This window comes from Pseudopodoces humilis, chromosome 2, assembly GCF_049639895.1.
Source record: "Pseudopodoces humilis isolate 2021_Gansu_Grassland_sample_001 chromosome 2, ASM4963989v1, whole genome shotgun sequence".
Classification (NCBI taxonomy): domain Eukaryota; kingdom Metazoa; phylum Chordata; class Aves; order Passeriformes; family Paridae; genus Pseudopodoces; species Pseudopodoces humilis.
Window position 1 is genome coordinate 4,394,188 of NC_142201.1, and position 22,482 is coordinate 4,416,669.

The window sequence follows — 22,482 nt, forward strand, 5'->3', positions numbered from 1 at the left end:
TTCAGGATAATCCAATGCAAGGCTGGGAAGGAAAATGTGGGTTTCATTTAGTCAGAGCTAGTTAGGGCCCACTCATCACCTTTGTGGCTCAGCACCATGCCTTGTCAGTCCTCCACAAAAGGAACTCTGCTTTGCCAACTATAAACAGCAATAGTTTTTAATGCATTAAAAAGTATCTCAATATGAACTTGAAATTCCTTATATCTAGGAGGCAAACAGAGATACCTTTCTTATTTCCTTCCTCTTCATTTCTCTAATTTTATTTTTCCCCATGAAAAACTCATGACTTTTATTAGCCTGGTTGGGCTGAGCTTTGGATCTTGTTTTAAGGTCTTCAGTGTGGTTGATGTGGAAGAAGGGACACTGGAACATGATGTGTTGTTTAGGTCTCAGGCCAAGCCAACTTATACCCCATGCTAATATAACCTAATTTCCTTATATCTGATTAAATTTTAATGCTTCTCAGAAATATTTTTTATTACCCTGTGTAGTAGCTTTTAGCAGTAGCTAAAAATCACCAGAGTACTTACTCGTTTCTTGCTGTGAGATATGGATTAGGAGAATGGAAAAACAGGCTTAAAACTTAAAAGGAATAAAGAAAGTTTATTAACAGAGCTACAAGAATAAGAAACCAGAATAAAACCTCCAGAAATCTTTCCTTTCCCCCCCCCCCAATTTTTTCTTTCCCAACTGATAACATAGAGACAAAACTTGGGGTGTTAAAGCAATTTCCCACTTTTTTTCCTAAATGCCAAACTACCACACTCTGTAACATTTTAAACCCTCGTGACCTGTAAATTTGGAGTGCACATTTAAAGCCAAACACTTCAAATGTTTTGGAGCTTTTGGGATCTGTGCTGTTTGAAATCACACCAAATTAAAAATGCACAAATCAGGTCAAAACAAGAGTTGTTTAAAAAAAACCCACCACATTCTCTCTGGCACTGAAATTACAAAAGGTAGCTTTTCTGGAAGCAGTATTAGACGTGAGAGATTTATGATTAATGATGGACTAAACATAAAATAAAAACTTGAGACATTGTTAATAGGTAATAGGCTGATACAGAGAAAAACCCGGTGGTTTCCTCTGAATAATGCAGCTGAACATTAGGGGGGGCTGAGCTCTCTGAAATCACAATCACACACTAAGGAACTGAAGAGAAAATTCAGTGGTAGGGCACTTCTTACACAAGTGTGGTTATATATAAGGCAGAATGGCAGCTGGAAATGTCACTGACTCACAGCTAATATTAAAATTATAGCAATAATGCTAATAATAATAATAATATTGACAATAAAGAAAATTACAACAACAAGTACAGCAATAATAATCTTGAGTGACTGTAGAAGGCAGGAGGGTTTGAATGTCTGAAATCCATACTGTGACCATGCTTTGTGACAGTGCAGGTTCATCCTGCTTCTAAGGCTGTTTCATTTATCAGCATTTCCTTATGGGAACAGGTTGGCTACATAGCCCTGTTTCTGTCATCATCAAAGGTGATGAAACACATTTGATTTTTACCAATGACAGTTATATGAACTTACAGACATTTTTTACACACCTGAGAAGTACAGTTCTTACCTAAAAACCCCATTTTCCCTCCACTCCTAATGCCCACAGACCAATGCCCATCCTCGCTGGCAGTACTGACACATTTTAGGAAGTTCCTGGATATGTAAGTTTCTTACTACAGCAGGATAAAAGAAGTTAATTATTATCTATTATCCACGATTATCCTCTTCCCCCAAATTGTGATTTCCACAAGAAATTCCATCTCTGATTTATAAAATGACAAGAGAGAGTCTGGAAGTGTTTGGGGATGGCTGTCAGGAGGGAAAATTAGAAAATGGCATGCCTCAGAATGGGTTGTTTATTTTTCAGCTGTCACTAGCATTTCTCCCCAGCATTTGCTGCTTCTAATTTAGGTTGGCTGAGGGGCTTAGAAGCCCCCAAGGATTTTATTTTTTTCCACATTGTATTCTTTGATTTAATAAAAGATACTGCCTTCACCAATTCAGCTGCACTCTGTATTTCTTTTAGCTTCATCCTTCTTTTCTTGTTTGTTTTGAGAAGTTAAACACAGGCTTTTAACGACGTGTTTTTAAGCAGATGGAAATCAGTATCTAAAAAGATATTTTTTTTCGAAGTCCTGAGTCTTTGGTCACCTCAAAGGAATGATGAGTTGCAAGTGAACTAGATGTAATTTAATCTCGTTATTTCCTCATGTATCTTCACCTTCTAACTCTTGGTGAAACCTCAGCATCTTTCAAAAATAAATGTAAGAATTAAGTGATCACTTAAATCTTGAGTTGATAGGTTGGTGAGATGAGTCACAAGGAACTTAAAATATTTGAGAAGGGTCACCAGTTTCATTCTGGGAAGTCTCTTACCTGTAAGGTATGTGGCAAAACTTGTTCTGTGTTTATGAAAAAGCAACTTTTACTGTAAAGTACATGATAAGCCGAGTTAAAAGTTGGTTTGGTTTTGGGTCACTGTCAAATTGAAAGAAGAGAAACTGTGAATTGAGGCTGCCTAGCAGAGGAGCTTATCTGAACCTATGTCCTGGTGACAGGCTCTAAGGCAATATCCAGCCTCTCTGCTGTATCTATTTCCTGAAAAAAAAGAGAGTTTTTGATTTTTTTTTTTTTTTTATGCTATATGTCATTTGCTGTATGTTACTAAAAATGGGTTTATGCTGCCACATCTGAATTTGTTTCTCTTTTTATATTTTCATACATAATTTAAATGTCACTAAAAAACAGTGGTGCTTCTAAGACACTAAGAATTTGACTTAATAGACTTTGCAGCCAAGTTTCCATGGATGTCATTTCATAGAAAATCCTGGTTAAGAAAGTAGGGAGTGGCATTTCCCACCCTGTCCTCCATAGTTTGCAAGCTCATTAAAGGTTATTTGCACAGAGTAGGACCTGCAGAGGTCAGGGAAGGGATATAGGGTCAAAACCTACCCTGGTGTGTGGGGATGTACCACCAGAGTTCCCAGCTGAGCATGAATTAGAGACTGGGTTTGGTCTTATGGAAGTCCAAGAGAGAGAAGTCTGACAATGTTGACCTCCTAAGTAGAAGGAAATGTGATTTCCAGTTATTTATGCAAGCAGAAATAACTTTAAGAATTCCAGTTAGATCTGTAAACAAGTGATTGCTAATAAAACTGACTGAGTCAGGAGTTTCTACATCAAACGAGGCACAAAGCTGAAATTGCTGCCTCACACCAGAGTACAATACCCTTAAGCTCATTTCAAGGAATATTTTTCTTTGTCTTACTTCCCTGCCAGAATAAAACTGAAATTAAACCAATTTTAGAAAACAGCGGCTGAAGCAAAATCTGGAATTTATGCAGTTATAGATGTGCCAAGCCTTGCAGGTCTAGAAAAAACTTGAATTAGGTAAATAATGATCTTCCTTCTTCAGGCCTTACTCTGCCACACTCCATTCTGTCCCACCCTACTCAAGACAGAATTCCTCTCACATAGTGTGAATGGAAAAAAAATCTCACTGCAAATGATTTAATGAAGACTTTTACCAGTATAAACCTCAGGCAGGGTAGGGTATTAAAAATATGACAAAATGTAAATGTTCAAGTCATTGATGAGGCACACAGAGGCAGTTTGACATCCAGCTCAAGCTGTGATCCGGATTTGGTGACCAGCAGGGACTGTCCATGGCAGCTGCCTAACCTGCTAAAGAAAATGGGGATAAACTCAGCTAAGAATGACAAGTCTGCTCGTCCAGTATTTTCCACCTGCTTCAAAGAAGAGAAATAATGGAGATTTACAACCACTCCAGTCTCTTTACAGTATTGCAGAACCAATGACTGGCATCTGTTTGGTGCATTTCTAGCAATTTGCTCTTCTAATGCAGTAAGCATGCAAGTTAGAACTGAATATTTAAACATTTTCTCCTAAATAATTAATAATACAGGAAAATATGGAGGGAAAAGAGGTGGATCTACAGATTAAAGTAAGACTTTTGGACCCAAGGCCCTCAGTTCTGGATCTCAGTCATGTATTGCCCAAACCCAAGGCTGTTAAAGTATTTTACTTATTGAATACCCAGAACAAAAGAGTGTCCAGTTGCGTTGCACTGCTCTCTAAATTCTTCCTGATTTTGACTCACCTTTGGCTCACACTCAGATCTTGCTCCATTAAGAAAAAGCAAGCACGCTTCAATGGAAAACGTTGGAATTTATTACAGAACAGGTCAGGTGTGAGGTTTTTGTTACATTAGCTGCGATCCCGATGTGCGTGAGGCGCTGGCAGAGGCTGGGACGTAACACTTGCAGCCTCGCCCCTGTTTAAATGACCAAAGTGTTCCGTTCAAAATGTCACTCTCACACAGGGGACGAGCACTGCAAGCAGGGGAAGCCTCGACATGGGCACCTGGAATTACCTCTGGCATTTCATCCTCCCTGTTTTCCTCTGTAAGTAAAAATCTCTTTGATTGTTGATTGTTGCTGTGTATTTAGAGGATGTCCTTGAGAAACATTCAAAATGATAATCAGGGAAGGGGGGCTGCTTAAAATGGATATAAAATCCAATAACATGTGATATTTACAGGGTTGTAGGGTTTTGGTCTTCTGTTTTTGTTTTTTTTTTGTTTAGCTTGAATGCATTGGATTCCAGCAGATATTTTAATAGGGATATAAATCTGTAAGTAGGTAAAAGAATGAGAGCAAAGTGCTCAGAAAACTCATCCAAAAGACCAAACATAGTGTCTGACCAGATTTTATGATTTTTTTACACCTAAGCTTAGTTATGAATGATGTATTTTGCAATTTTTCTCCTCTGAAAGACTCCTTAGGAAAAGACACATAAAAAAAGCATGGATTAGGTTGTATTAACTGTGATGTGTTCTCACTGCACTGCAAGAGATTTAAAAAAAAATCTAGAAATTCAGAGGGCTGAATTGTTTTATTCTTAATATCTGGTTTCATGTCGTTCAGTGCAGACAAACACAAGTTTCTTAAGTGATCAATACCTGCTGTTAAAAGTCTGAGAGTTACAAGCACAGGATCTTATGATTCAAACTGTATTTGGGTGTAAAAAATATATCAGTCTGCAGGAAGAATTTTGAAAAATATGTATTGTTACATTACAAGTTTCTATGTAGATATCAAATGATATGAAAACACCACCTTCGATTTACAGGTGAATAGAGTCAAAAGCAGTTAATTAATTTGGTTCTTAAGACTTTGATAGAGCTGCTCCAATACTCCCTGTCTGAGAATCCTCTGAGTTTCCTTCAGCCAGACCCAAAGATCCAGGATAATAAATTAGTGTTGCTAAGGAGTAAACTGACATAATGCAGAAGGATATGTCTGGGTTTTCAACAGGACCAAAGCCACTCTTCAAAATCAAAATTGAATTACCAGATCAAGTAAGGAAAACTTAGCCTGACTATTTAATCACAATGGAAAAAGAGTTTGATTTTCCTTTTAAAGAAACTTTGGGAGAGTTAGAAATGTTGCAGAATTGTCACCTTCCCACTTGCAAACTACAGGAGTTACAGTTTATTGGTAGTTAAAAATAGAGGTAAACACAGGAAGGCAATGAATTTTCACCCAGGATTAATATGATTTAGAACATCAACAGAAAGGTATCCTCAGAAAAGGTGTTCTCTCCCGCCTGACAAAAAATAATTAGGAAAGGAATAAATGCCCTGCAAAATAAAAAAAATTAATTATTATTTTTGAATTTAATTATTATTTTTGAATTGAATTATTTATATAAAATATACACAAACAGGCAAGGAGAAAATTATGCTGGAAAATCCATTCTGCCAATTTTTAATTTTCCTTTTAATTCTGTATGAATTTTAATTTAGAGCAATCATAGGATCATAGAATCATTTAGGATGGAAAAGACCTTTAGGATCAAGTCCAACCTTAAACTCAACACTGATGAGTTCACCGCTATACCCTTTCCTTACTGTAAATGAAATTATATTTACAAGAAGAAAAGTACATGGAAAATTGAAAAAATATGTAAACTAGGAATAGAAAGGTAACAGAAATCTCTACATTTATGCAGAAAAAAAAGTACTACCAGGAAATTGGCAAGATCTCGAATTTATGCAAATGAAAAAGGAAGATCGTAGTTGAGGAATAGCAAAGAATATGAAACTGGAGATGAGGAAGAAAGGGAATAACAATGAAGATGAGAACGTTAAGTGAATTTTTCACACAAGACCAAAGTTACACTCGGTAGACTATTAAAGTAAATCACAGAATTACAGGTCAACAATCCATAATTCACATTTCTGAAATTCTGACAGATACCATAATGACATTAGAGGGAAAAGACACAGCGACTACCACCACTGAGAAGCATGTAGACATGTCAAGAAGCACAAACGACAGAACTGGCCCAGCTCTAAACAGCTCAAATACCTCTGTGACAGAGCCCAACACCCAAAACCTCCTGGGCACAACCTCACTGTCCCCCTCCATGATGAGGACGATGGGTGGAGGTATGGATGAAGGGAGGATGGACACTACACCCACAACATCAACGCGGCAAGGGAGCTCACTGGGGATGTCTCCTGGGAGTGGTGCAGTGATGTCAGCATTCCCAACAGGGAATGACATCACCACTGTCCCCAGCATGGGCACAGAGAGTGGCTCTACTTCCTCCCCACATCTCAGCTCAGGCACAACGAGCCACTCTTCCTCCTCCTCCTCTCCTGAGGGCTCCCCAGCTGTGACTCCCAGCCCACAGCAAAGCAGCACCACTGGGATGCCCTTGGCCACCACATCCCGCCCATCCACAGCAGTTGTGCTCTCCTCTCCGTCCTCCACTGCTGGCATTACGAGTGCTCAGTTCTCTGCTGGGACAGCAGAGACCAAGCCACAGGGCCCAACTGCCCCCAGACCTCCCACCTCCAGCACCTCTCCTGCCTCAGGCACCACTGCATCCAGCCCTTCATCCACACCAGGCAGCAGCACGGGGACACCGGCACCCCGACACACCTCCACACCCCTCACACAGGGACAGCCCGCAGAGGAGGTGGCGGCTACTTCATCTCCCATGAGGACCTCCTCGCCTTCCACAGCCACAGCCTCTGTCAGGAGCCCCTCACCTTCCACAGCCACGGCCTCTGTGGGCAGCTCCTCACCTTCCACAGCCACAGCCTCTGTGGACAGCTCTTCACCTTCCACAGCCACAGCCTCTGTGGGGAGCCCCTCACCTTCCACAGCCACAGCCTCTGTGGGCAGCTCCTCACCTTCCACAGCCACAGCCTCTGTGGGGAGCCCCTCACCTTCCACAGCCACAGCCTCTGTGGGGAGCCCCTCACCTTCCACAGCCACAGCCTCTGTGGGCAGCTCCTCACCTTCCACAGCCACAGCCTCTGTGGGGGGCCCCTCACCTTCCACAGCCACAGCCTCTGTGGGGAGCCCCCCCCCTCCCACAACCCCAGCCTCTGTGGGCAGCTCTTCACCTTCCACAGCCACTGCCGCTGTGGACAGCTCTTCACCTTCCACAGCCACGGCCTCTGTGGGCAGCTCTTCACCTTCCACAGCCACGGCCTCTGTGGGCAGCTCCTCGCCTTTCACAACCACAGCCTCTGTGGGCAGCTCTTCACCTTCCACAGCCACAGCCTCTGTGGACAGCTCTTCACCTTCCACAACCACAGCCTCTGTGGGCAGCTCCTCGCCTTCCACAGCCACAGCCTCTGTGGACAACTCTTCACCTTCCACAGCCACAGCCTCTGTGGGGAGCCCCTCACCTTCCACAGCCACAGCCTCTGTGGGGAGCCCCTCACCTTCCACAACCACAGCCTCTGTGGGGAGCCCCTCACCTTCCACAACCACAGCCTCTGTGGGCAGCTCTTCACTTTCCACAGCCACGGCCTCTGTGGGCAGCTCTTCACCTTCCACAGCCACAGCCTCTGTGGGGAGCTCCTCACCTTCCACAGCCACAGCCTCTGTGGGGAGCTCCTCGCCTTCCACAGCCACAGCCTCTGTGGACAACTCTTCACCTTCCACAGCCACGGCCTCTGTGGGCAGCTCCTCGCCTTTCACAACCACAGCCTCTGTGGGGAGCCCCTCACCTTCCACAGCCACAGCCTCTGTGGGGAGCCCCTCACCTTCCACAGCCACGGCCTCTGTGGGGAGCTCCTCACCTTCCACAGCCACAGCCTCTGTGGGCAGCTCTTCACCTTCCACAGCCACAGCCTCTGTGGGGAGCTCCTCACCTTCCACAGCCACAGCCTCTGTGGGCAGCTCCTCACCTTCCACAGCCACAGCCTCTGTGGGGAGCCCCTCACCTTCCACAGCCACAGCCTCTGTGGGGAGCCCCTCACCTTCCACAGCCACAGCCTCTGTGGGGAGCCCCTCACCTTCCACAGCCACAGCCTCTGTGGGGAGCCCCTCACCTTCCACAGCCACAGCCTCTGTGGACAGCTCTTCACCTTTCACAGCCTCTGTGGACAGCTCTTCACCTTCCACAGCCACGGCCTCTGTGGGCAGCTCTTCACCTTCCACAGCCACGGCCTCTGTGGGCAGCTCCTCGCCTTTCACAACCACAGCCTCTGTGGGCAGCTCCTCGCCTTTCACAACCACAGCCTCTGTGGGGAGCTCCTCGCCTTCCACAGCCACAGCCTCTGTGGACAACTCTTCACCTTCCACAGCCACAGCCTCTGTGGGGAGCCCCTCACCTTCCACAGCCACAGCCTCTGTGGGGAGCCCCTCACCTTCCACAACCACAGCCTCTGTGGGGAGCCCCTCACCTTCCACAACCACAGCCTCTGTGGGCAGCTCTTCACCTTCCACAGCCACAGCCTCTGTGGGGAGCCCCTCACCTTCCACAGCCACAGCCTCTGTGGGGAGCTCCTCGCCTTCCACAGCCACAGCCTCTGTGGACAACTCTTCACCTTCCACAGCCACGGCCTCTGTGGGCAGCTCTTCACCTTCCACAGCCACAGCCTCTGTGGGGAGCCCCTCACCTTCCACAGCCACGGCCTCTGTGGGGAGCAGAGCCACGACTCCTGGAGGAGAGGAAAGTTCCACCATGGACCAGGGGATCAGAACATCTGAGCCCACTGCCAACACCTCCCATTCCCTCCCTTCCACATCCTTGGCAACCCCATCCACAACGAACCTTAGTATAACAACATCTGTTAATCCTCCTTTTACTGGAACTTGCTGTGAGTATTTTAACACATGATACTAAATTTATTTTGATCTATTTTTGGAAGAGTCGAGTATAATTTTCTTTCATTATTGTTATTTTTAGTTGGCATTGGAGCTTTTTTACAAGGTCTTTTTTAAGTTGGGAGTTTAATCCAGGAATATGAATCCCTGCATCTATTTATTTTCTGAAAAGCTGCAGTTCCAGTCTGGAGCTGTTTTTGAAATTACAGACTTTGTCTTAGGCAGTGCCACAGAGGTAAAAATCTGTGTAGTTATGCTGCATAGGCCAAGTTATGTCAATGGAAAGTTTTATTGAATTTTATTGGGTTTTATTTGTTTTGTTGATTTTGGTCTTGAAATTTCCTTTTATGAAATACTGAGGCAGTTCCTTCATTGGGAGAATCCAGTTGATTTTTTTTTTTTGCTAACTCGATTCTTATTTGTTTTATTAATTCTTTTCTACTGTATCTTAATTTTTTTGCCAAAGTGCTATCTGCCCATATTCAACAAATACGCAGTAATCCATTGGTTGGATTGGATGGCAGAGCCATCATTTTTCAGTGGATAAAAAAGTAAAGCAAAGATGGAAAAGAGGAGAATGCAGCCTTTTTGAACTCTGCACCCAAAAAACAAAGGCAGCATGACTTCCATTTTTAGCACATAGTAATATTCTTCAAGATCTATTAGTCCAAGGGGTTAATCCTTCCCTGATCTGGAGTCACAGTGTCCATGGAATGCAGTAGGAGATATGCACACACACACAAAAAGGAACAACCTGCTCCTTGACAGTGGCTCAATGGCCAAGGACAGCCCAGTGACCAGTGGTTCCTCAGGGGTCACTCCTGGGACTGGTGCTGTTTAATGTCCTTGTGGGTGACATTGACAGCAGGGTTGAGGGCACCCTCAGCAGCTTTGCTGATGACATCACACTGTGTGGTGCAGTTGACACTGTGGAGGGAAGGGATGGCATCCAGAGGGACCTGGACAGGCTTTAGAGCAGGCCCCCTTGAATCTCATGGAGTCCAGTGAGGCCGAGTGCAAGGTCCTGTACATGTACTGGGGCAGTGCCAAGCACAAACACAGGCTGGGCATGAATGGACTGAGAGCAGCTCTGAGGAGAAAGACTTGGGGGTGTTGGTGGATGAAAAGCTTGGCATGACTCAGCCATGTGCCTCCACAGCCCAAAAACCCAAAGGCATCCTGGGCTGCATGCAAAGCACCATGGGCAGCAGGGGACGGGGGGATTCTGCCCCTCTGCCCTGCCCAGGTGAGACTCCACCTCCAGAGCTGCCTTCAGCCCTAGGGTTCTCAACATGAGAAAAACGTGGAGCTGCTGGAGAAGGTCCAGAGGAGGTCACAAAGTTGCTCAGAGGGGTGGGACACCTCTTCAGTGGAGGCAGGCTAAAAGAGTTGGTGTTGTTCAGCCTGGAGAAGGCTCTGGGGAGACCTTAGAACCTCTTCCAGTAGAGAGGGGACCTACAAGAGGGACTTTGTGCAGGGGTGCATAGTGACAGGACAAACAGCCTTTAACTGAAATAGGATAGGGCTAGAGTAAATCATAGGAAGAAATTCTCCCCTGTGAGGGTGGTGAGGCCCTGGGACAGGTTTTCCATAGAAGCTGTGGATGCCCCAACCCTGGAAGTGTCCAAGGCCAGGTTGGACAGGGCTTGGAGCAACCTGAGATAGTGGAAGTTGTCCATGCCCATGGCACAGGGTTAGAACCAGAGGATTTTTAAGGTCCCTTCCAATCCATTCTGTTGATCTTCAAAAGGCTTTTATAGGAGGTATGAATTTGTTCATCACTGTGAGTTTAAGCAGTAGTGTGTATTTTTCACTGATGGTAACAGTGAAATGAACTGCTCTCAGCTGTATGAAACTTTCACACTTTACAGCAACAGTGTCCATCGAAGTTCAGAATGTGACTGAAGAAGAAATACAGCTCAGCTGGACCAGTAGCAGCAAAGGCAGCCTCTACAACATCTCTGTCATGGATGGAGAGGAGATAAATACAACAACTACAAAAGACACAGAAACTGTGTTTAAAAACCTGCTTCCTGGCCATGTGTACAACATTTCTGTGGCAGTGTCATCTTGTGTTAATAATCGTTCTTCAGTCACTGTCCGAACAGGTACCTCCTCCATCGCCCTGGCATTTCTTTTTACTTACTATAAACTCACAGTATCTTGTTGTGATATGATCTGGATTTGATCTCACAGACTCTTATTCCTAAAAGTAATTTTTATTTATTTGACTCATCCCCTTATTTGGATAGGACTGCTTGAATGAAACGGGAGTTTGCAAGAGTAAGAGCTCTGTAAAATTTCTGATCATGCTGTATTATTGAGCCAGATAATTCTGTACAGAAGTCAGGATATTTTGGTTGTAGATTTACCAGAAAATATTCCTGTAGTATGGAGTTAAGTTCTACATGCTCTTGTGAATGCAGACAGTCCTTAATTGTCATGTTACCTTTTTAATTTCATCCTAGGTTATAGACATTAAGGCAAACATTTTAATTGTGTCTCTGTACTGAAACTGATTTTGAAGGAACATGACACACAGTATCCCTCTAAATCTAAATCTCCTTTTAAAACTCCCCATTGCCATCTCCCCCTTAGCCAATTCCTTTAGACAAAACTTACTCCACTTAAAAAATTACCACTTGGCACTGTATACTTTTGCTTTTCCATCACTGGAAGAAATCTAAAAGTCAGCCTGTCAAAGGAAGCCACTGGGTTATTTTGGCATGATCCACGTTTGATAAAACTGTGCTGCACTTTATCATTCTTTCCCAGTGGCTGAGAAAGTGCTCACAATTTCTTTTTATATAACTTGAAAGATCTAACTTGGCTTTGGCAATTGTTACTTTCTTCCAGCATTTCTCTAAAACATAAATGTCCTTGTTTCAGTCCTTTTTTGAGTTCTCCAGTGGATTGTCTGATTATTCTCAGAACTCTTCTAGGGCAATTATTTTGGCAGTTGACTGTGGGGGTTTCTTCTGATGGACTTACCCTCTCTCTTAGTCTTTAGGACCACAAAGACAAGAAATTCTCATCGTTATTTCTATTGAAATCTTTCAATTCTTCAGTCCACTGGCTTTCATTTATTAGTTTCTCTATTCAAGAAAAATAAAAAATTGTTTTCTTTTGTAATCTGGAGCCATCTGCCCTACCAGAAAATTGTTTGTAAGCTAATTAAAAAGAGCAATAAAGACCAAGTCATCCATATGTCATGTGAAATTAAAGATTATGTTCAATTCTATGAGAACCGGAGATGTAATCCAATGAGCTAACCACATAAAACCTGCTATGCCAGCCTTTAATGGGTTTTGACCCTTCATAAATTGTTCAGATTAGCAAATCCAGACAAGCATACTGAGGTTTTGAGACCCCATGATGCATATTTTTTCCAAAAGAAATTGCAGGTGACTTTTACTTCTGAAAACTCCGTCTAGCTTACCTGAGTTGTACGAGCACATAATAGCACAACCTATATCTTTAGCTCTCATGAGAAATCAGAGTTCTCAGTGCTATTTCAGTGAGCTCTCAAATACCACCTACCCACCCACCACCTGCCTCTCTTTTGATATGCTCCAATTTTATAATTGGCGAGTCTCAGTTCTCACTGGGCCAAAGGAATTGCTGCTTTGGTGACTCCTTGGCCATAATTAAAGACTTTCACCTATTCCATAATTTTCTTATTAGCATTAATAATGCATGCACAGAAGTGATTATCTTGATTTTTTTTCATTTATTTTGCAGATCCTACTTCCGGTTTCGAAATAACTGAGTTTTGTTCAGCACAAAGTACTGACTATTCTGACTTAAAAAGCATTGCATGCTCCAGTAAGTTTATAGAACCTTAACATTTGTTTATCCATAACTATGGGGTATTATTTCACAATATAGTATCTCCCATGAGTATTTTGCCATCTGCTTTATTATGTCAGTTCACACACCATCTGAAGTTCACACTTTGGTGCAGAAGCTGCCTCCATCAAACTTCAGTGTCAGCTTCCAGCTCTATTTTAGTCTGGACTTTTCTATGTAAAGCTTTCTTCTTTTGGCTCAGGGCTCATCCACCTACTCAGGAGGATTTAAACTCACTGAGAGCCTTGCAGAGTCTAACAGACTGGTGTTGCTTCTGCTGAAATCAATGGGAGAGTGGCTGTTGAATTAGGGAGTGGGATGTACCCTAAATAATACAGGAATGGTGAACAAATTGTGAGGATTGCGATGGCTGACAAACTCGGAGAGATTCAGCTCTGAAGGTTCCAAAGCCACTGCATTAGACACACATGATACACTTTATTATTATTATTTGATTAGTTTCTGGTTTTACTGCTTCATATTATAAACACATGAGATAATAAAGTCTAAAGACCAATTCTGGAGGTAATCCTGACATTCACCCAACTGTTTCTTCATTTTTTTTTTTTCTTTTATTTTTTCCAGGCCAAGCATTTGCCTGCAGCGTTCGGTTAAAAAATGAGATATTTAATAATACACTTTATAACTCTGCTAGTGAAGACTACAAAACAATGTCTGAAAGGATCAAAACAGACGTGAGTTGATGCAATCTTCTTTGTCAACATGAATGAGCTGCAGAAAGGCTTGTGATTAGCAACCTTAGTCTCCTACATTCATTGTTAAATCAAGACTCTGACAGGTGAAAAAGAGAAAAGAGTATAGGAAGCACAAAATACTCCAAGGACAGACAGCTTGTTGTCCAATGAGGAGAGCTATATTCCCTAAGCCATCCTCAAATATAAGTTATTTAGTGAAAGGCACTTTAAGATCCTATTTTTGGAAGGAACATCCCGTTCTGTTTATTTTCTCCCACTTCATTAAACTGATGTCTGTGGAGGCAAAAAAAAAGGATGTTATTCAAAAACAGCATTTCAGACAGAGTTGGATACATGAAAACTTTGCAAGTGAGTGCTGTGAGTCCAGATCATTGGTGATGCACTTCATCAGGATTATCATCCTGATATTCTGGATGCAGGATTGGACAAAGTATCAAGGGGTCCATTTTAAGGGGGAAAACGAGGAGAGGGAGTGGAAGCTTCGAGCTAGTCACGCTGACAGGCAGAAGCATCAGTCTGCCACTCAACTGTCTTTAGCAGCATGTTAAAAGAAACCTAATCATTTCAACACCTCTCAGGAATCCTGATGTATATAAGCCTGCTGGAAAGGTAAATCTACTGTGAGATTGGGGTAGACTGCTTTAAATAACTAACACAGCTATTTAAAGTGTGATGATCATACCCTTTAGCTAAGAAACTCCACAGATTTCAAAAGCAGTAATTAATTTGTTCTCACCACGCCAACTCGGAGGTAACCTTGTCTTATGACTGCTAACATCTCCACTTCATGGATAGAAAATTTATTTTAGTGGATGTAAAAGGTTTCCTCCAACCTGACTGAAAGCAACAGGAATCCCTTTACTGGCTTTTAATGAGCTTTTACCTCATGGAAAGTGTCAGCTTTTCTTCAAAAAAATGGCAAAATCAAAGAGAGGCTGAACTAACATGATTGAAAATATAGACAATTTCTGTATTGGATTTTTTTCTGTCCAATCTGAATGTTGAACTATTTCTTTTATATTCCACAGTACTACCACTCTGTAGTTGTAGCTTTGAAATTTTACAGTTTTGCCTGCATAAGTCAGGTTTCCCATCTAGACTGCTCATCAAGGTGAGGAAAATAGCATTTTTGGAGCCTCTGGCCAAGGAACTTGAAGGGATGTAAAGTTTGGGGTGGGGGTTTATCCCACAGAGAAGATGGAGGCAAAAAGCTGAGCAGTGACTCAGAACAGGGTTTGTTATCATCTATGAAAAATAATAATCTTTCAGACTTTTCAGATAAAATACCATACTTATCCACAGTGAGAGGATAACTTCTCCTAGTGAGTTGAATCAAACACCTAATTTTCTGAAAAGATCGGTCCTGACAAAAACATTTCAACCAGTCTTGCTTAAAAAAGGGAACTGTTTGTTCTTGCTTGATATCCATATGAAAGCACTAAGCAAGACTCTACCTTTGGAGATATCAGTGTAGTTGATTTGATTTTGGTTAGTGCCATAGGAATACACTTGGTTTATGCCAGAATGATTGAGAGACAAATCACACCCTTGTCTCTCTTTGCAAAGGTATTCTGTAAGGTCACGGCTTTGAAAATCTGGTGACAAAATTAAGTTTTAAACCTCTCACATCAAATTCTGTGATGGTAGTGCATGCAGGACCGTGCTTGAAGTTTAGTTGCACATTTAAAAAAAGTTAGGGGACACTGAACATAACTTTAGAAATATTGGGTGCTCTTTGCAGATTCCAAATATTGTACAGTCAGGGTCCCATATGGGTTTGTGGAGGAGGACAACTTGTTTTAATGCATTATTCATTGATCACTAGCTAAACAGATTGGAGCTCTGGAAGTCAAACTCAGATTTCAACTTTTCAATCACAGATGACACGTCACTCCAGAATCCTCTTTCAATATTTTTGTTATCCCAAAGCAATTACCTTGAAAGAGTAGTAAGCAAAGATTTAGTGATTTAAAAATAAATATAATTTTCACCTTGCACAGGTTGTTGAAGGAATGCATGCTGAACTGCCACAGTGGAATGACACCTTCAATATTGTCATGCTGGATTTCAGACCTGGCAGCGTGGTTGCTAATTTTCTCTTTCTGCTGCCAAAAGAAGCCACGGATGTGGGGAATATACAGACACACCTGAAAAAAGTATTAAGGAACAAGTTTGGGCTGTTCCAAACTGAAGTGCAACGTAAGTGATGCTGAAACAGCTCCTTTGTAATGGTGTGGGGATTAAAGGGTCAGATCTGCTGCTGTTTAATTAAGATGATAAATTAACTTCTCTCTTTTAAGATATTCAAATAGTTCAAATAGTTTAAATAACCTATTTAAACATTCACCAGACATATAGTGATTTAATACAGATTATGAAATAATAAGCTTTAATATAGTATATTAAAATATACTATTTTAAAGGGTCATTACACATACCCAGTTCTAGACTCAAAGGATGGGTTCTCTTCACACAAAAGGATCTAAAAACTCTCAACTTACACCATTCCATCCATCAAATCCTCAGAGCAGTTGTTATGGATGTCACCAAGAGATCACAAGGACCCTCAGAAAAGATTTCTAGTTAACAAATCTTCACCACATACAAAAACATTTTCAATATTATTCAAAAGTTTCAAAGCTGCCAAGCAGTAAAACACAGCTGTCACTTAGGGCTCCAGGATTTCTTACACCCACTTTTTTACTGTTTCTAGCTAACATTTCTTAAATGTGTTTTAAATTTCCAGCTCTGTCTGTTCAGTCATCAACTGACAACAGTTCCTCCTGGAGAGTAGCAGTGATTGTCCTTGGAGTTTTACTTGGAGTTGCATTAGTACTGATTCTTCTGGCAATACTGTTTTACATCTATGTGAGGAGAAGATCAGGTAAATACTTGGTTGAACCTTCAGGACTCATCGGAATGTTTGTCTACAAGCACTTATAAGATAAACCATCACTTAAATATTATGGGCAAGGCAGAAAATTAATATATTTATCTTATCATTCAATGTTAATAGTGCATATTAACTTAGGATAATTCCACCCTTTCCTTCCCAATGTCCATTGCCAAATTCATGAGCTTCTAACAACATTCAATGAATCTTCCTTTAAACAGGTATGGAATTTCCCACATTGTACACGTGGTAGAGTGAGGAACAGAGAAACTTCTCTTCAGCCTATCCCCTATAGGTACTGCAATGACTCCTAACACTGGCAAACTAGAGAGACAGGATCCAAACTACTCAATACTGTATTTAGGTGACACTGAAAACAGGGTGACTGAGCCTGGTAGCTGTGGCAGATCACTTGAATGCTCAGCTGAGTCCAGAGTCACCCTGTTGGGTTTTGTGCACTTGGCCAAGGGTGATTTTTATTTAAGGGAGACTTTTATCACAATATAAAGATACCTTTTTCTCTCCTGTGACTGCAGAATGAGCCCAGGGTAATTAGCGTTCTAGCATATGCAACTTGATCAGGAGTTTGGAGAAAAATGGCATACATCTCAGTTATGTGGGCTTGCTATAGAAGTCTGGTGGACCAGAAACTTGATTTGGACTCTTCTCAATTCAAAGTTTCTTCAATTGCTGGGCTGTGAAGGAATAACTGCTCATATGTGTGAAATGTATAGCATGCTAAATACAGGTGTGGTTCCACAGCATAGTCTCAACGTGCTAGTAGATGGGGAAGGGAAACATTAGGTTAATTTGACCTAAAAGTATTTTTCTCACCTCTTTTTGCCTGTCAAAAATGGTTGGCTGAGCAAGGATGTGCCATAAAGTGCAATATTGTCCTGCTCTTGATAATCCTAAAGTAGAGTCCAATAGAAGAAACTCCTGTGACATTGGAGCAGACCTTGCTTTAGATTTCTTCTAATTGGTTTAGAGCAATTAGAAGAAATGATCTTTACCTTTTTCCACCACTCTTCACTGCAGTCCTGGAGAAGTTACAGTCTGTTTCTACTATGGTGCAGTTTTTCCTGCTTGGACTGTGCTGAACAGATGATAAAGGGGCAGTTTACTGCTGTTCATATTTCCAGCAGGATTTATGTGTTTCATTTCAAACCAGCTCTCCCTGTATCTGTACATTTTGTCAGTCTGCCTACACTCGGAATTCCTGTTGAGGCACTGAGTATCCTGTGATGTTGAGGCCCTGGCTCACACCCCCTGAACACCCCTGTTTTCTGGGGATTAAGTTATTGTTATTTGGCACAGCTTAGAGTGAATTGGTGCCAGGACTGCAGCACAAGGTGGGAGTTCATCAGAGTGGGGGTGCACAAACAGCTCTGCTCTGCTCCATATGCAGCCAGCATTCATTCTTTTCATCCCTCCATCCTCGTGCTCTAACACAGCTCCTGGCAGAGCCCTGCCAAGGACCCTGGCTGGAATATTATTTTTAGTAGCAGGGACCTAGGAAACAGGGTCTTGCATGCTCTCCCTTTCACATGGAGGTCTTGCACACCCTCCATGCAGTGTCAACTTGTCTATCCTGATTAGGTCTGGGGTGTGGAGTCACAGACACCCCACTGATGGAAAGAGAGTGATTAATATTTGTTAAACTTTTATTATGTGGCTTTTAAATATAGCTAGCTCTGGGTGTTCTACTCACTGAACAGTCACTCAACAATGTATTCTGTCAGTAAATACAAGTTCTCTAGGGAGCTCTGTTGAAAATACAAATGAGTGCTCTTGCTTATGTTAATACTCTTTTATTACTTTTTTTGAGGGATCTACTTTAAATAGCAAATCCTCATTGTCAGTAAACCTTTCTGATGTTCTTGTAAATAGTGTTAAATAGAGACCATGTACAGCAGGCTTCAACCGTCCTGGGATTGTTCACACAAAATGTGTTTAATGTCTTTGGGGGAAAAAAAAGTGGTATTTTAAACAATTTTCTCAAAGATGCTTTACAAATAAAACCTTTATTTTTACAATTGTGAATTCTGAAGGAATCTGCTGTTCTTGTTTTGTCGTGTAATTTGGAGTCTCTTCTACCTACAAGGGGAGAGGGTGGCCAGTGCAGTCAACAACAGAGCTAACCTTGGTGTGATTACACAGAAGGATGATCTCTTTGAGCTAAATCAAACAAGAGAGAAGATCTACTGAATCTATCCTTTTTTAACTTCTGCTTCAGTAGAAGTCTCCCTACCACCAGAGTGTGGAGTCTAGACTCTGAGAACTCTCTGAAATTGAGAGCAGGAGAAGCCAGACCTCCTCTTTTCACAGGGGAACACTTCCTCCCTCCCAAACAGCATTCAGATGGGCTCCTCATGCACATTCCCTTCTCAGAGAGAGGCAGCAAGTGGGACAGAGAAATAAATGGCTGAGGATAAGGCACTCAAAATGTCGAGGCAACAGGCTCCTGTTGATATCAGTGGGATTTAAGCTGTTCCTCCATTTTTGTGTCAGGATGTCTGTGACTGAGAAAGGGCATTTTGCCTGCTTCAGACTTGCTTTTCACCCTCCTGGAACAGACTGACACTATGTTCCAGAAAAACCTGAGCTACCTACCAATCCCTTCATGCATGCTGTGATCAAGGTCTTAGGGAATACTGTGTTCTGTTCCTATTGGAACTGATGAGATGAGACTCAAACCTTCAGCTGACTTTTTCCAGCAATTTCACTTTTCCACAATTTAGTATTCCAGCTGCTGTCAATAACCAAAAGCTTTTGCTTCACCAGTGTGAGAAAATCACGGAGCTGTGGAACCAGGGCCATAGCCAGTTGTTGCACTGCATTCCCAAGGGCACAGGCAGTTTGGGCCTGGATAAAGCCAAGCCTTGAAAGAGCAGATTGTTCACTTGCCATCTTCTATCTAATTGAGATTATTTAGGCTGTGCTAGGAATTCCCCTTAGTGCCTTTGTCATTGTAGATTCATGACGGAACGACACCTTGAAAGGGAGGAGAAAACAAGAGGACAAGCTCTCAGACTTTACCAAACAGGCCTGGGGAACACTGGGGATGCCACATCTGCCCTACTGTCCCCCAGCCTGTGACAAGCCAGAGGAACAGAAGGAATTGGGGATTATCACAGGGAAACCACAGGTCCAGAAGTTCCCTCTGCAGGGAGCTGGATCTGTGCTGGAAGAAAGACTGGAGTGAGACACTAAAGTGTCTGAAGACACTCAAGTTACACCAATCAGGAAAAAGAGGGGTCAAAGTCACAACTAGCATAGCAATGTGCCTTCCCCAAACTTAGCTGCTTGCTTTCCTCCTCTCAAACAGCAAGAGAGTGCTGTAGGACTCCAGGACATCCCAAGCACATGTTGACCTATAGCCTAAGGGGTGCATGTGTGCCCTCAGCACGGCCTGGAAGAAGGAACTGGGGGTTTTGGGTCTGGCAGCTGGTGCCAGGAAACAAGCACAACCTGCTGAGACATCAGCCAGCCCCCTCCTCAGGCCCACATTCCCTGCACAGGATATTGCAGGGCTTTACCACTGGCTGTGGCTGGTCCTCGTGATTGACTTTGGAATAGAAAAGCTGCTGACATCAGCTTCCAAGTGTACTAGTGGGGAAAAAAAATCCAGGAATAGAAATATCACTGTTGGTAATCCAAGAAGACCTGTGTCATTTTAGTCACTTTTATGGGAGCTGGGATGTCTAAGGACATTGCATTCTGGAGCCCTAAATCAATAACATCCCTGTTTAGCAACTATTAAATGGATCAAGCTGGTGTATCTGCCTGCTGGAAACCCAGTTTTCCCTTTTTGAGCAGATCCAGACTGTGCTGCTGCTGAAAAGGAGTTGGATTTAAACCTTTTTTTTGGTGTATAAACACACCCATCTGCCAATGTGTGTTAACTGGTTCTTTTAAACACTCAGTTTCTGAACAATCAAAAAATTTAAGGCTGTGCTCAACTTCTGGTTAGAAAGCTTGCAGTGGAAAACTGGGATTTGTCCAGCTCACATCCACTTTGCTGTCCCATGGCCCCACTTAAAAGTTTGTCCTGAGAAACTGAAGCTCTCCTGAACTGTAGGTCAAATCTGTCTCCATTCCTCTTGCTGTGGGGGACACCTGATCTTTAGCTTGTGAAATTGGGCTAGAAACTGTGGCAGCAATTGATGTTTTAATTCAGGGATGTATAAGCTGTTGTTGCTGGTGTTGTATGTGCCCTGTTCTAGTCTCACCATGATCTTGTGCTGCAGCAACACAACACAGGTTAGACAGGATTAGAAACGACTCAAAATGATTTTAGGATGGCTTGGTCCTGTCAGGTGTTTGGGGCATTTCCTACACCAACACTTGACTCACAGGAGACACTTCCAGCTTTGTGTCCTGCACTCCTGTGCTCTTCCAGCTTGGCTGAGCTGCTGCAGTGAGTCAATGGGATCCCACAGCAGAAAATATTTAATGGATTAATTAGAAAATATAGAAATATGTGTGAGTGGGCTGACTTCAAAGCTATTTCACTGCCAATTATTCCTTCTTCTCAACTTCCAGCTTCGTAAAGAAACATATTTTAATTTTATTTTTTTTCTAAATATGAGTCTGAACGAATATAACAGGACATCTGACCCTCCACAAGTCTTGATTAGACTTGGAAAACTCTCCCTCCATGAAGGTGTGGGATCAGAAAGTGCTGCACTGTGCAGCAGGAGCCACCAGATAGCGCTCCCTGTACCGGCACCAGCTGCTCCAAGACCTGTTTGCACCAAAAATCTTCAGTAATTCACCAATTTTTGGCTCAGCACGGGGTAGCCTGGAAATTCACTTCCTTCCAATGGCCTTTGCAATGCTTAAATGCACTTCAGTTCTCTCTCCAAGCCGTGCCTCCTTCCCCAGCACATGAGATGGCCTGAGAGTTGGGAAATTACTAAGTTTTATTGCTCTGGAGAGGTGACACAGAGCAAGGAGAGGCTGGACACACAAGGGGAGCTGGACATCCTGCAGGTCACCCTGCAGCTCTCTGGTTACACATGCACTTAAGCTCCTGGGGGAATTACAGCCAAAAAAGGAAGGGATAAAGGTGTCTGTGGGAATCTCAGCGTGATCCTACCTGTCTCTCTGAGCACCTAAATACCAGCTTAAAGCACAGCCCTGAACCCTCAGAAAATACCCAGAGAAAAAGGGGGCTTTTGCTCCACAAACTCCTCTTCCTCTTGTTTTTTTTTTTTTTTTTAATATTCTGGATTAGTGCAAGAAGTAAGGGTATCACAATTCAAGGAGTCAGGGAGGCAGGAGCAGTCACCTGCCTCCCCCTGAGGCACTGATGTGTTTGTTGGACACTACCAAAGTCACTTCATTGTCACTCTGGTCAGATATTGACAGCAGCTCCTAAATTTTTATTTGCCTCATTGCTGCAATAAACTATTCAACTCATTATAAGGTTAATTGTCTGTGAAATAAATTTGAAATCTTTATTTGATTTCTCATAATCAGAAAGCTTAAGCAGCCTATGAGCTCTTATATTTTTCAGTCATTCCTTGTGGAGATTTTCACACTGGATTCAGGGAATCAGCAATTTAAGTAAACTAATATTAAAAAAAGATATAATTTCATGAGCATGGCCAAATTATCTATGAAAAAAACTCCACATGAATTAAAAATGTAATTAAATATTAGCTTTTGGCTAATTAAAAAATGAGATATTCCAACTGTCACTTTTCTTCACTGTCAGTAAGGTCATTTCCTGTGTCTAATCATTCCCCTTGTCTAAGGACAGGGATGGCTGCAGAGAGAGCTATCCTCTTGAGTATCACATACAAGAGCCTGAATATTGTGCCATTAGTTATTAAACCCTAACTAGTGT

At 42.5% G+C, this 22,482-nt stretch overlaps 1 protein-coding gene across 1 annotated transcript; it reads left to right on the forward strand.

Annotated features, from left to right (window-relative positions):
- The first annotated feature begins 4,360 nt into the window (after positions 1–4,360).
- Positions 4,361–18,587, forward strand: LOC106628354 (uncharacterized). The gene is made up of 8 exons (XM_014255660.2): positions 4,361–4,439; positions 6,293–9,163; positions 11,042–11,278; positions 12,912–12,995; positions 13,605–13,714; positions 15,736–15,934; positions 16,482–16,619; positions 16,850–18,587. Exons 1-8 carry the CDS (start codon positions 4,391–4,393, stop codon positions 16,879–16,881), a joined length of 3,720 nt encoding a protein of 1,239 aa, XP_014111135.2. The 5' UTR covers positions 4,361–4,390; the 3' UTR covers positions 16,882–18,587.
- The last annotated feature ends 3,895 nt before the right edge of the window (positions 18,588–22,482 follow it).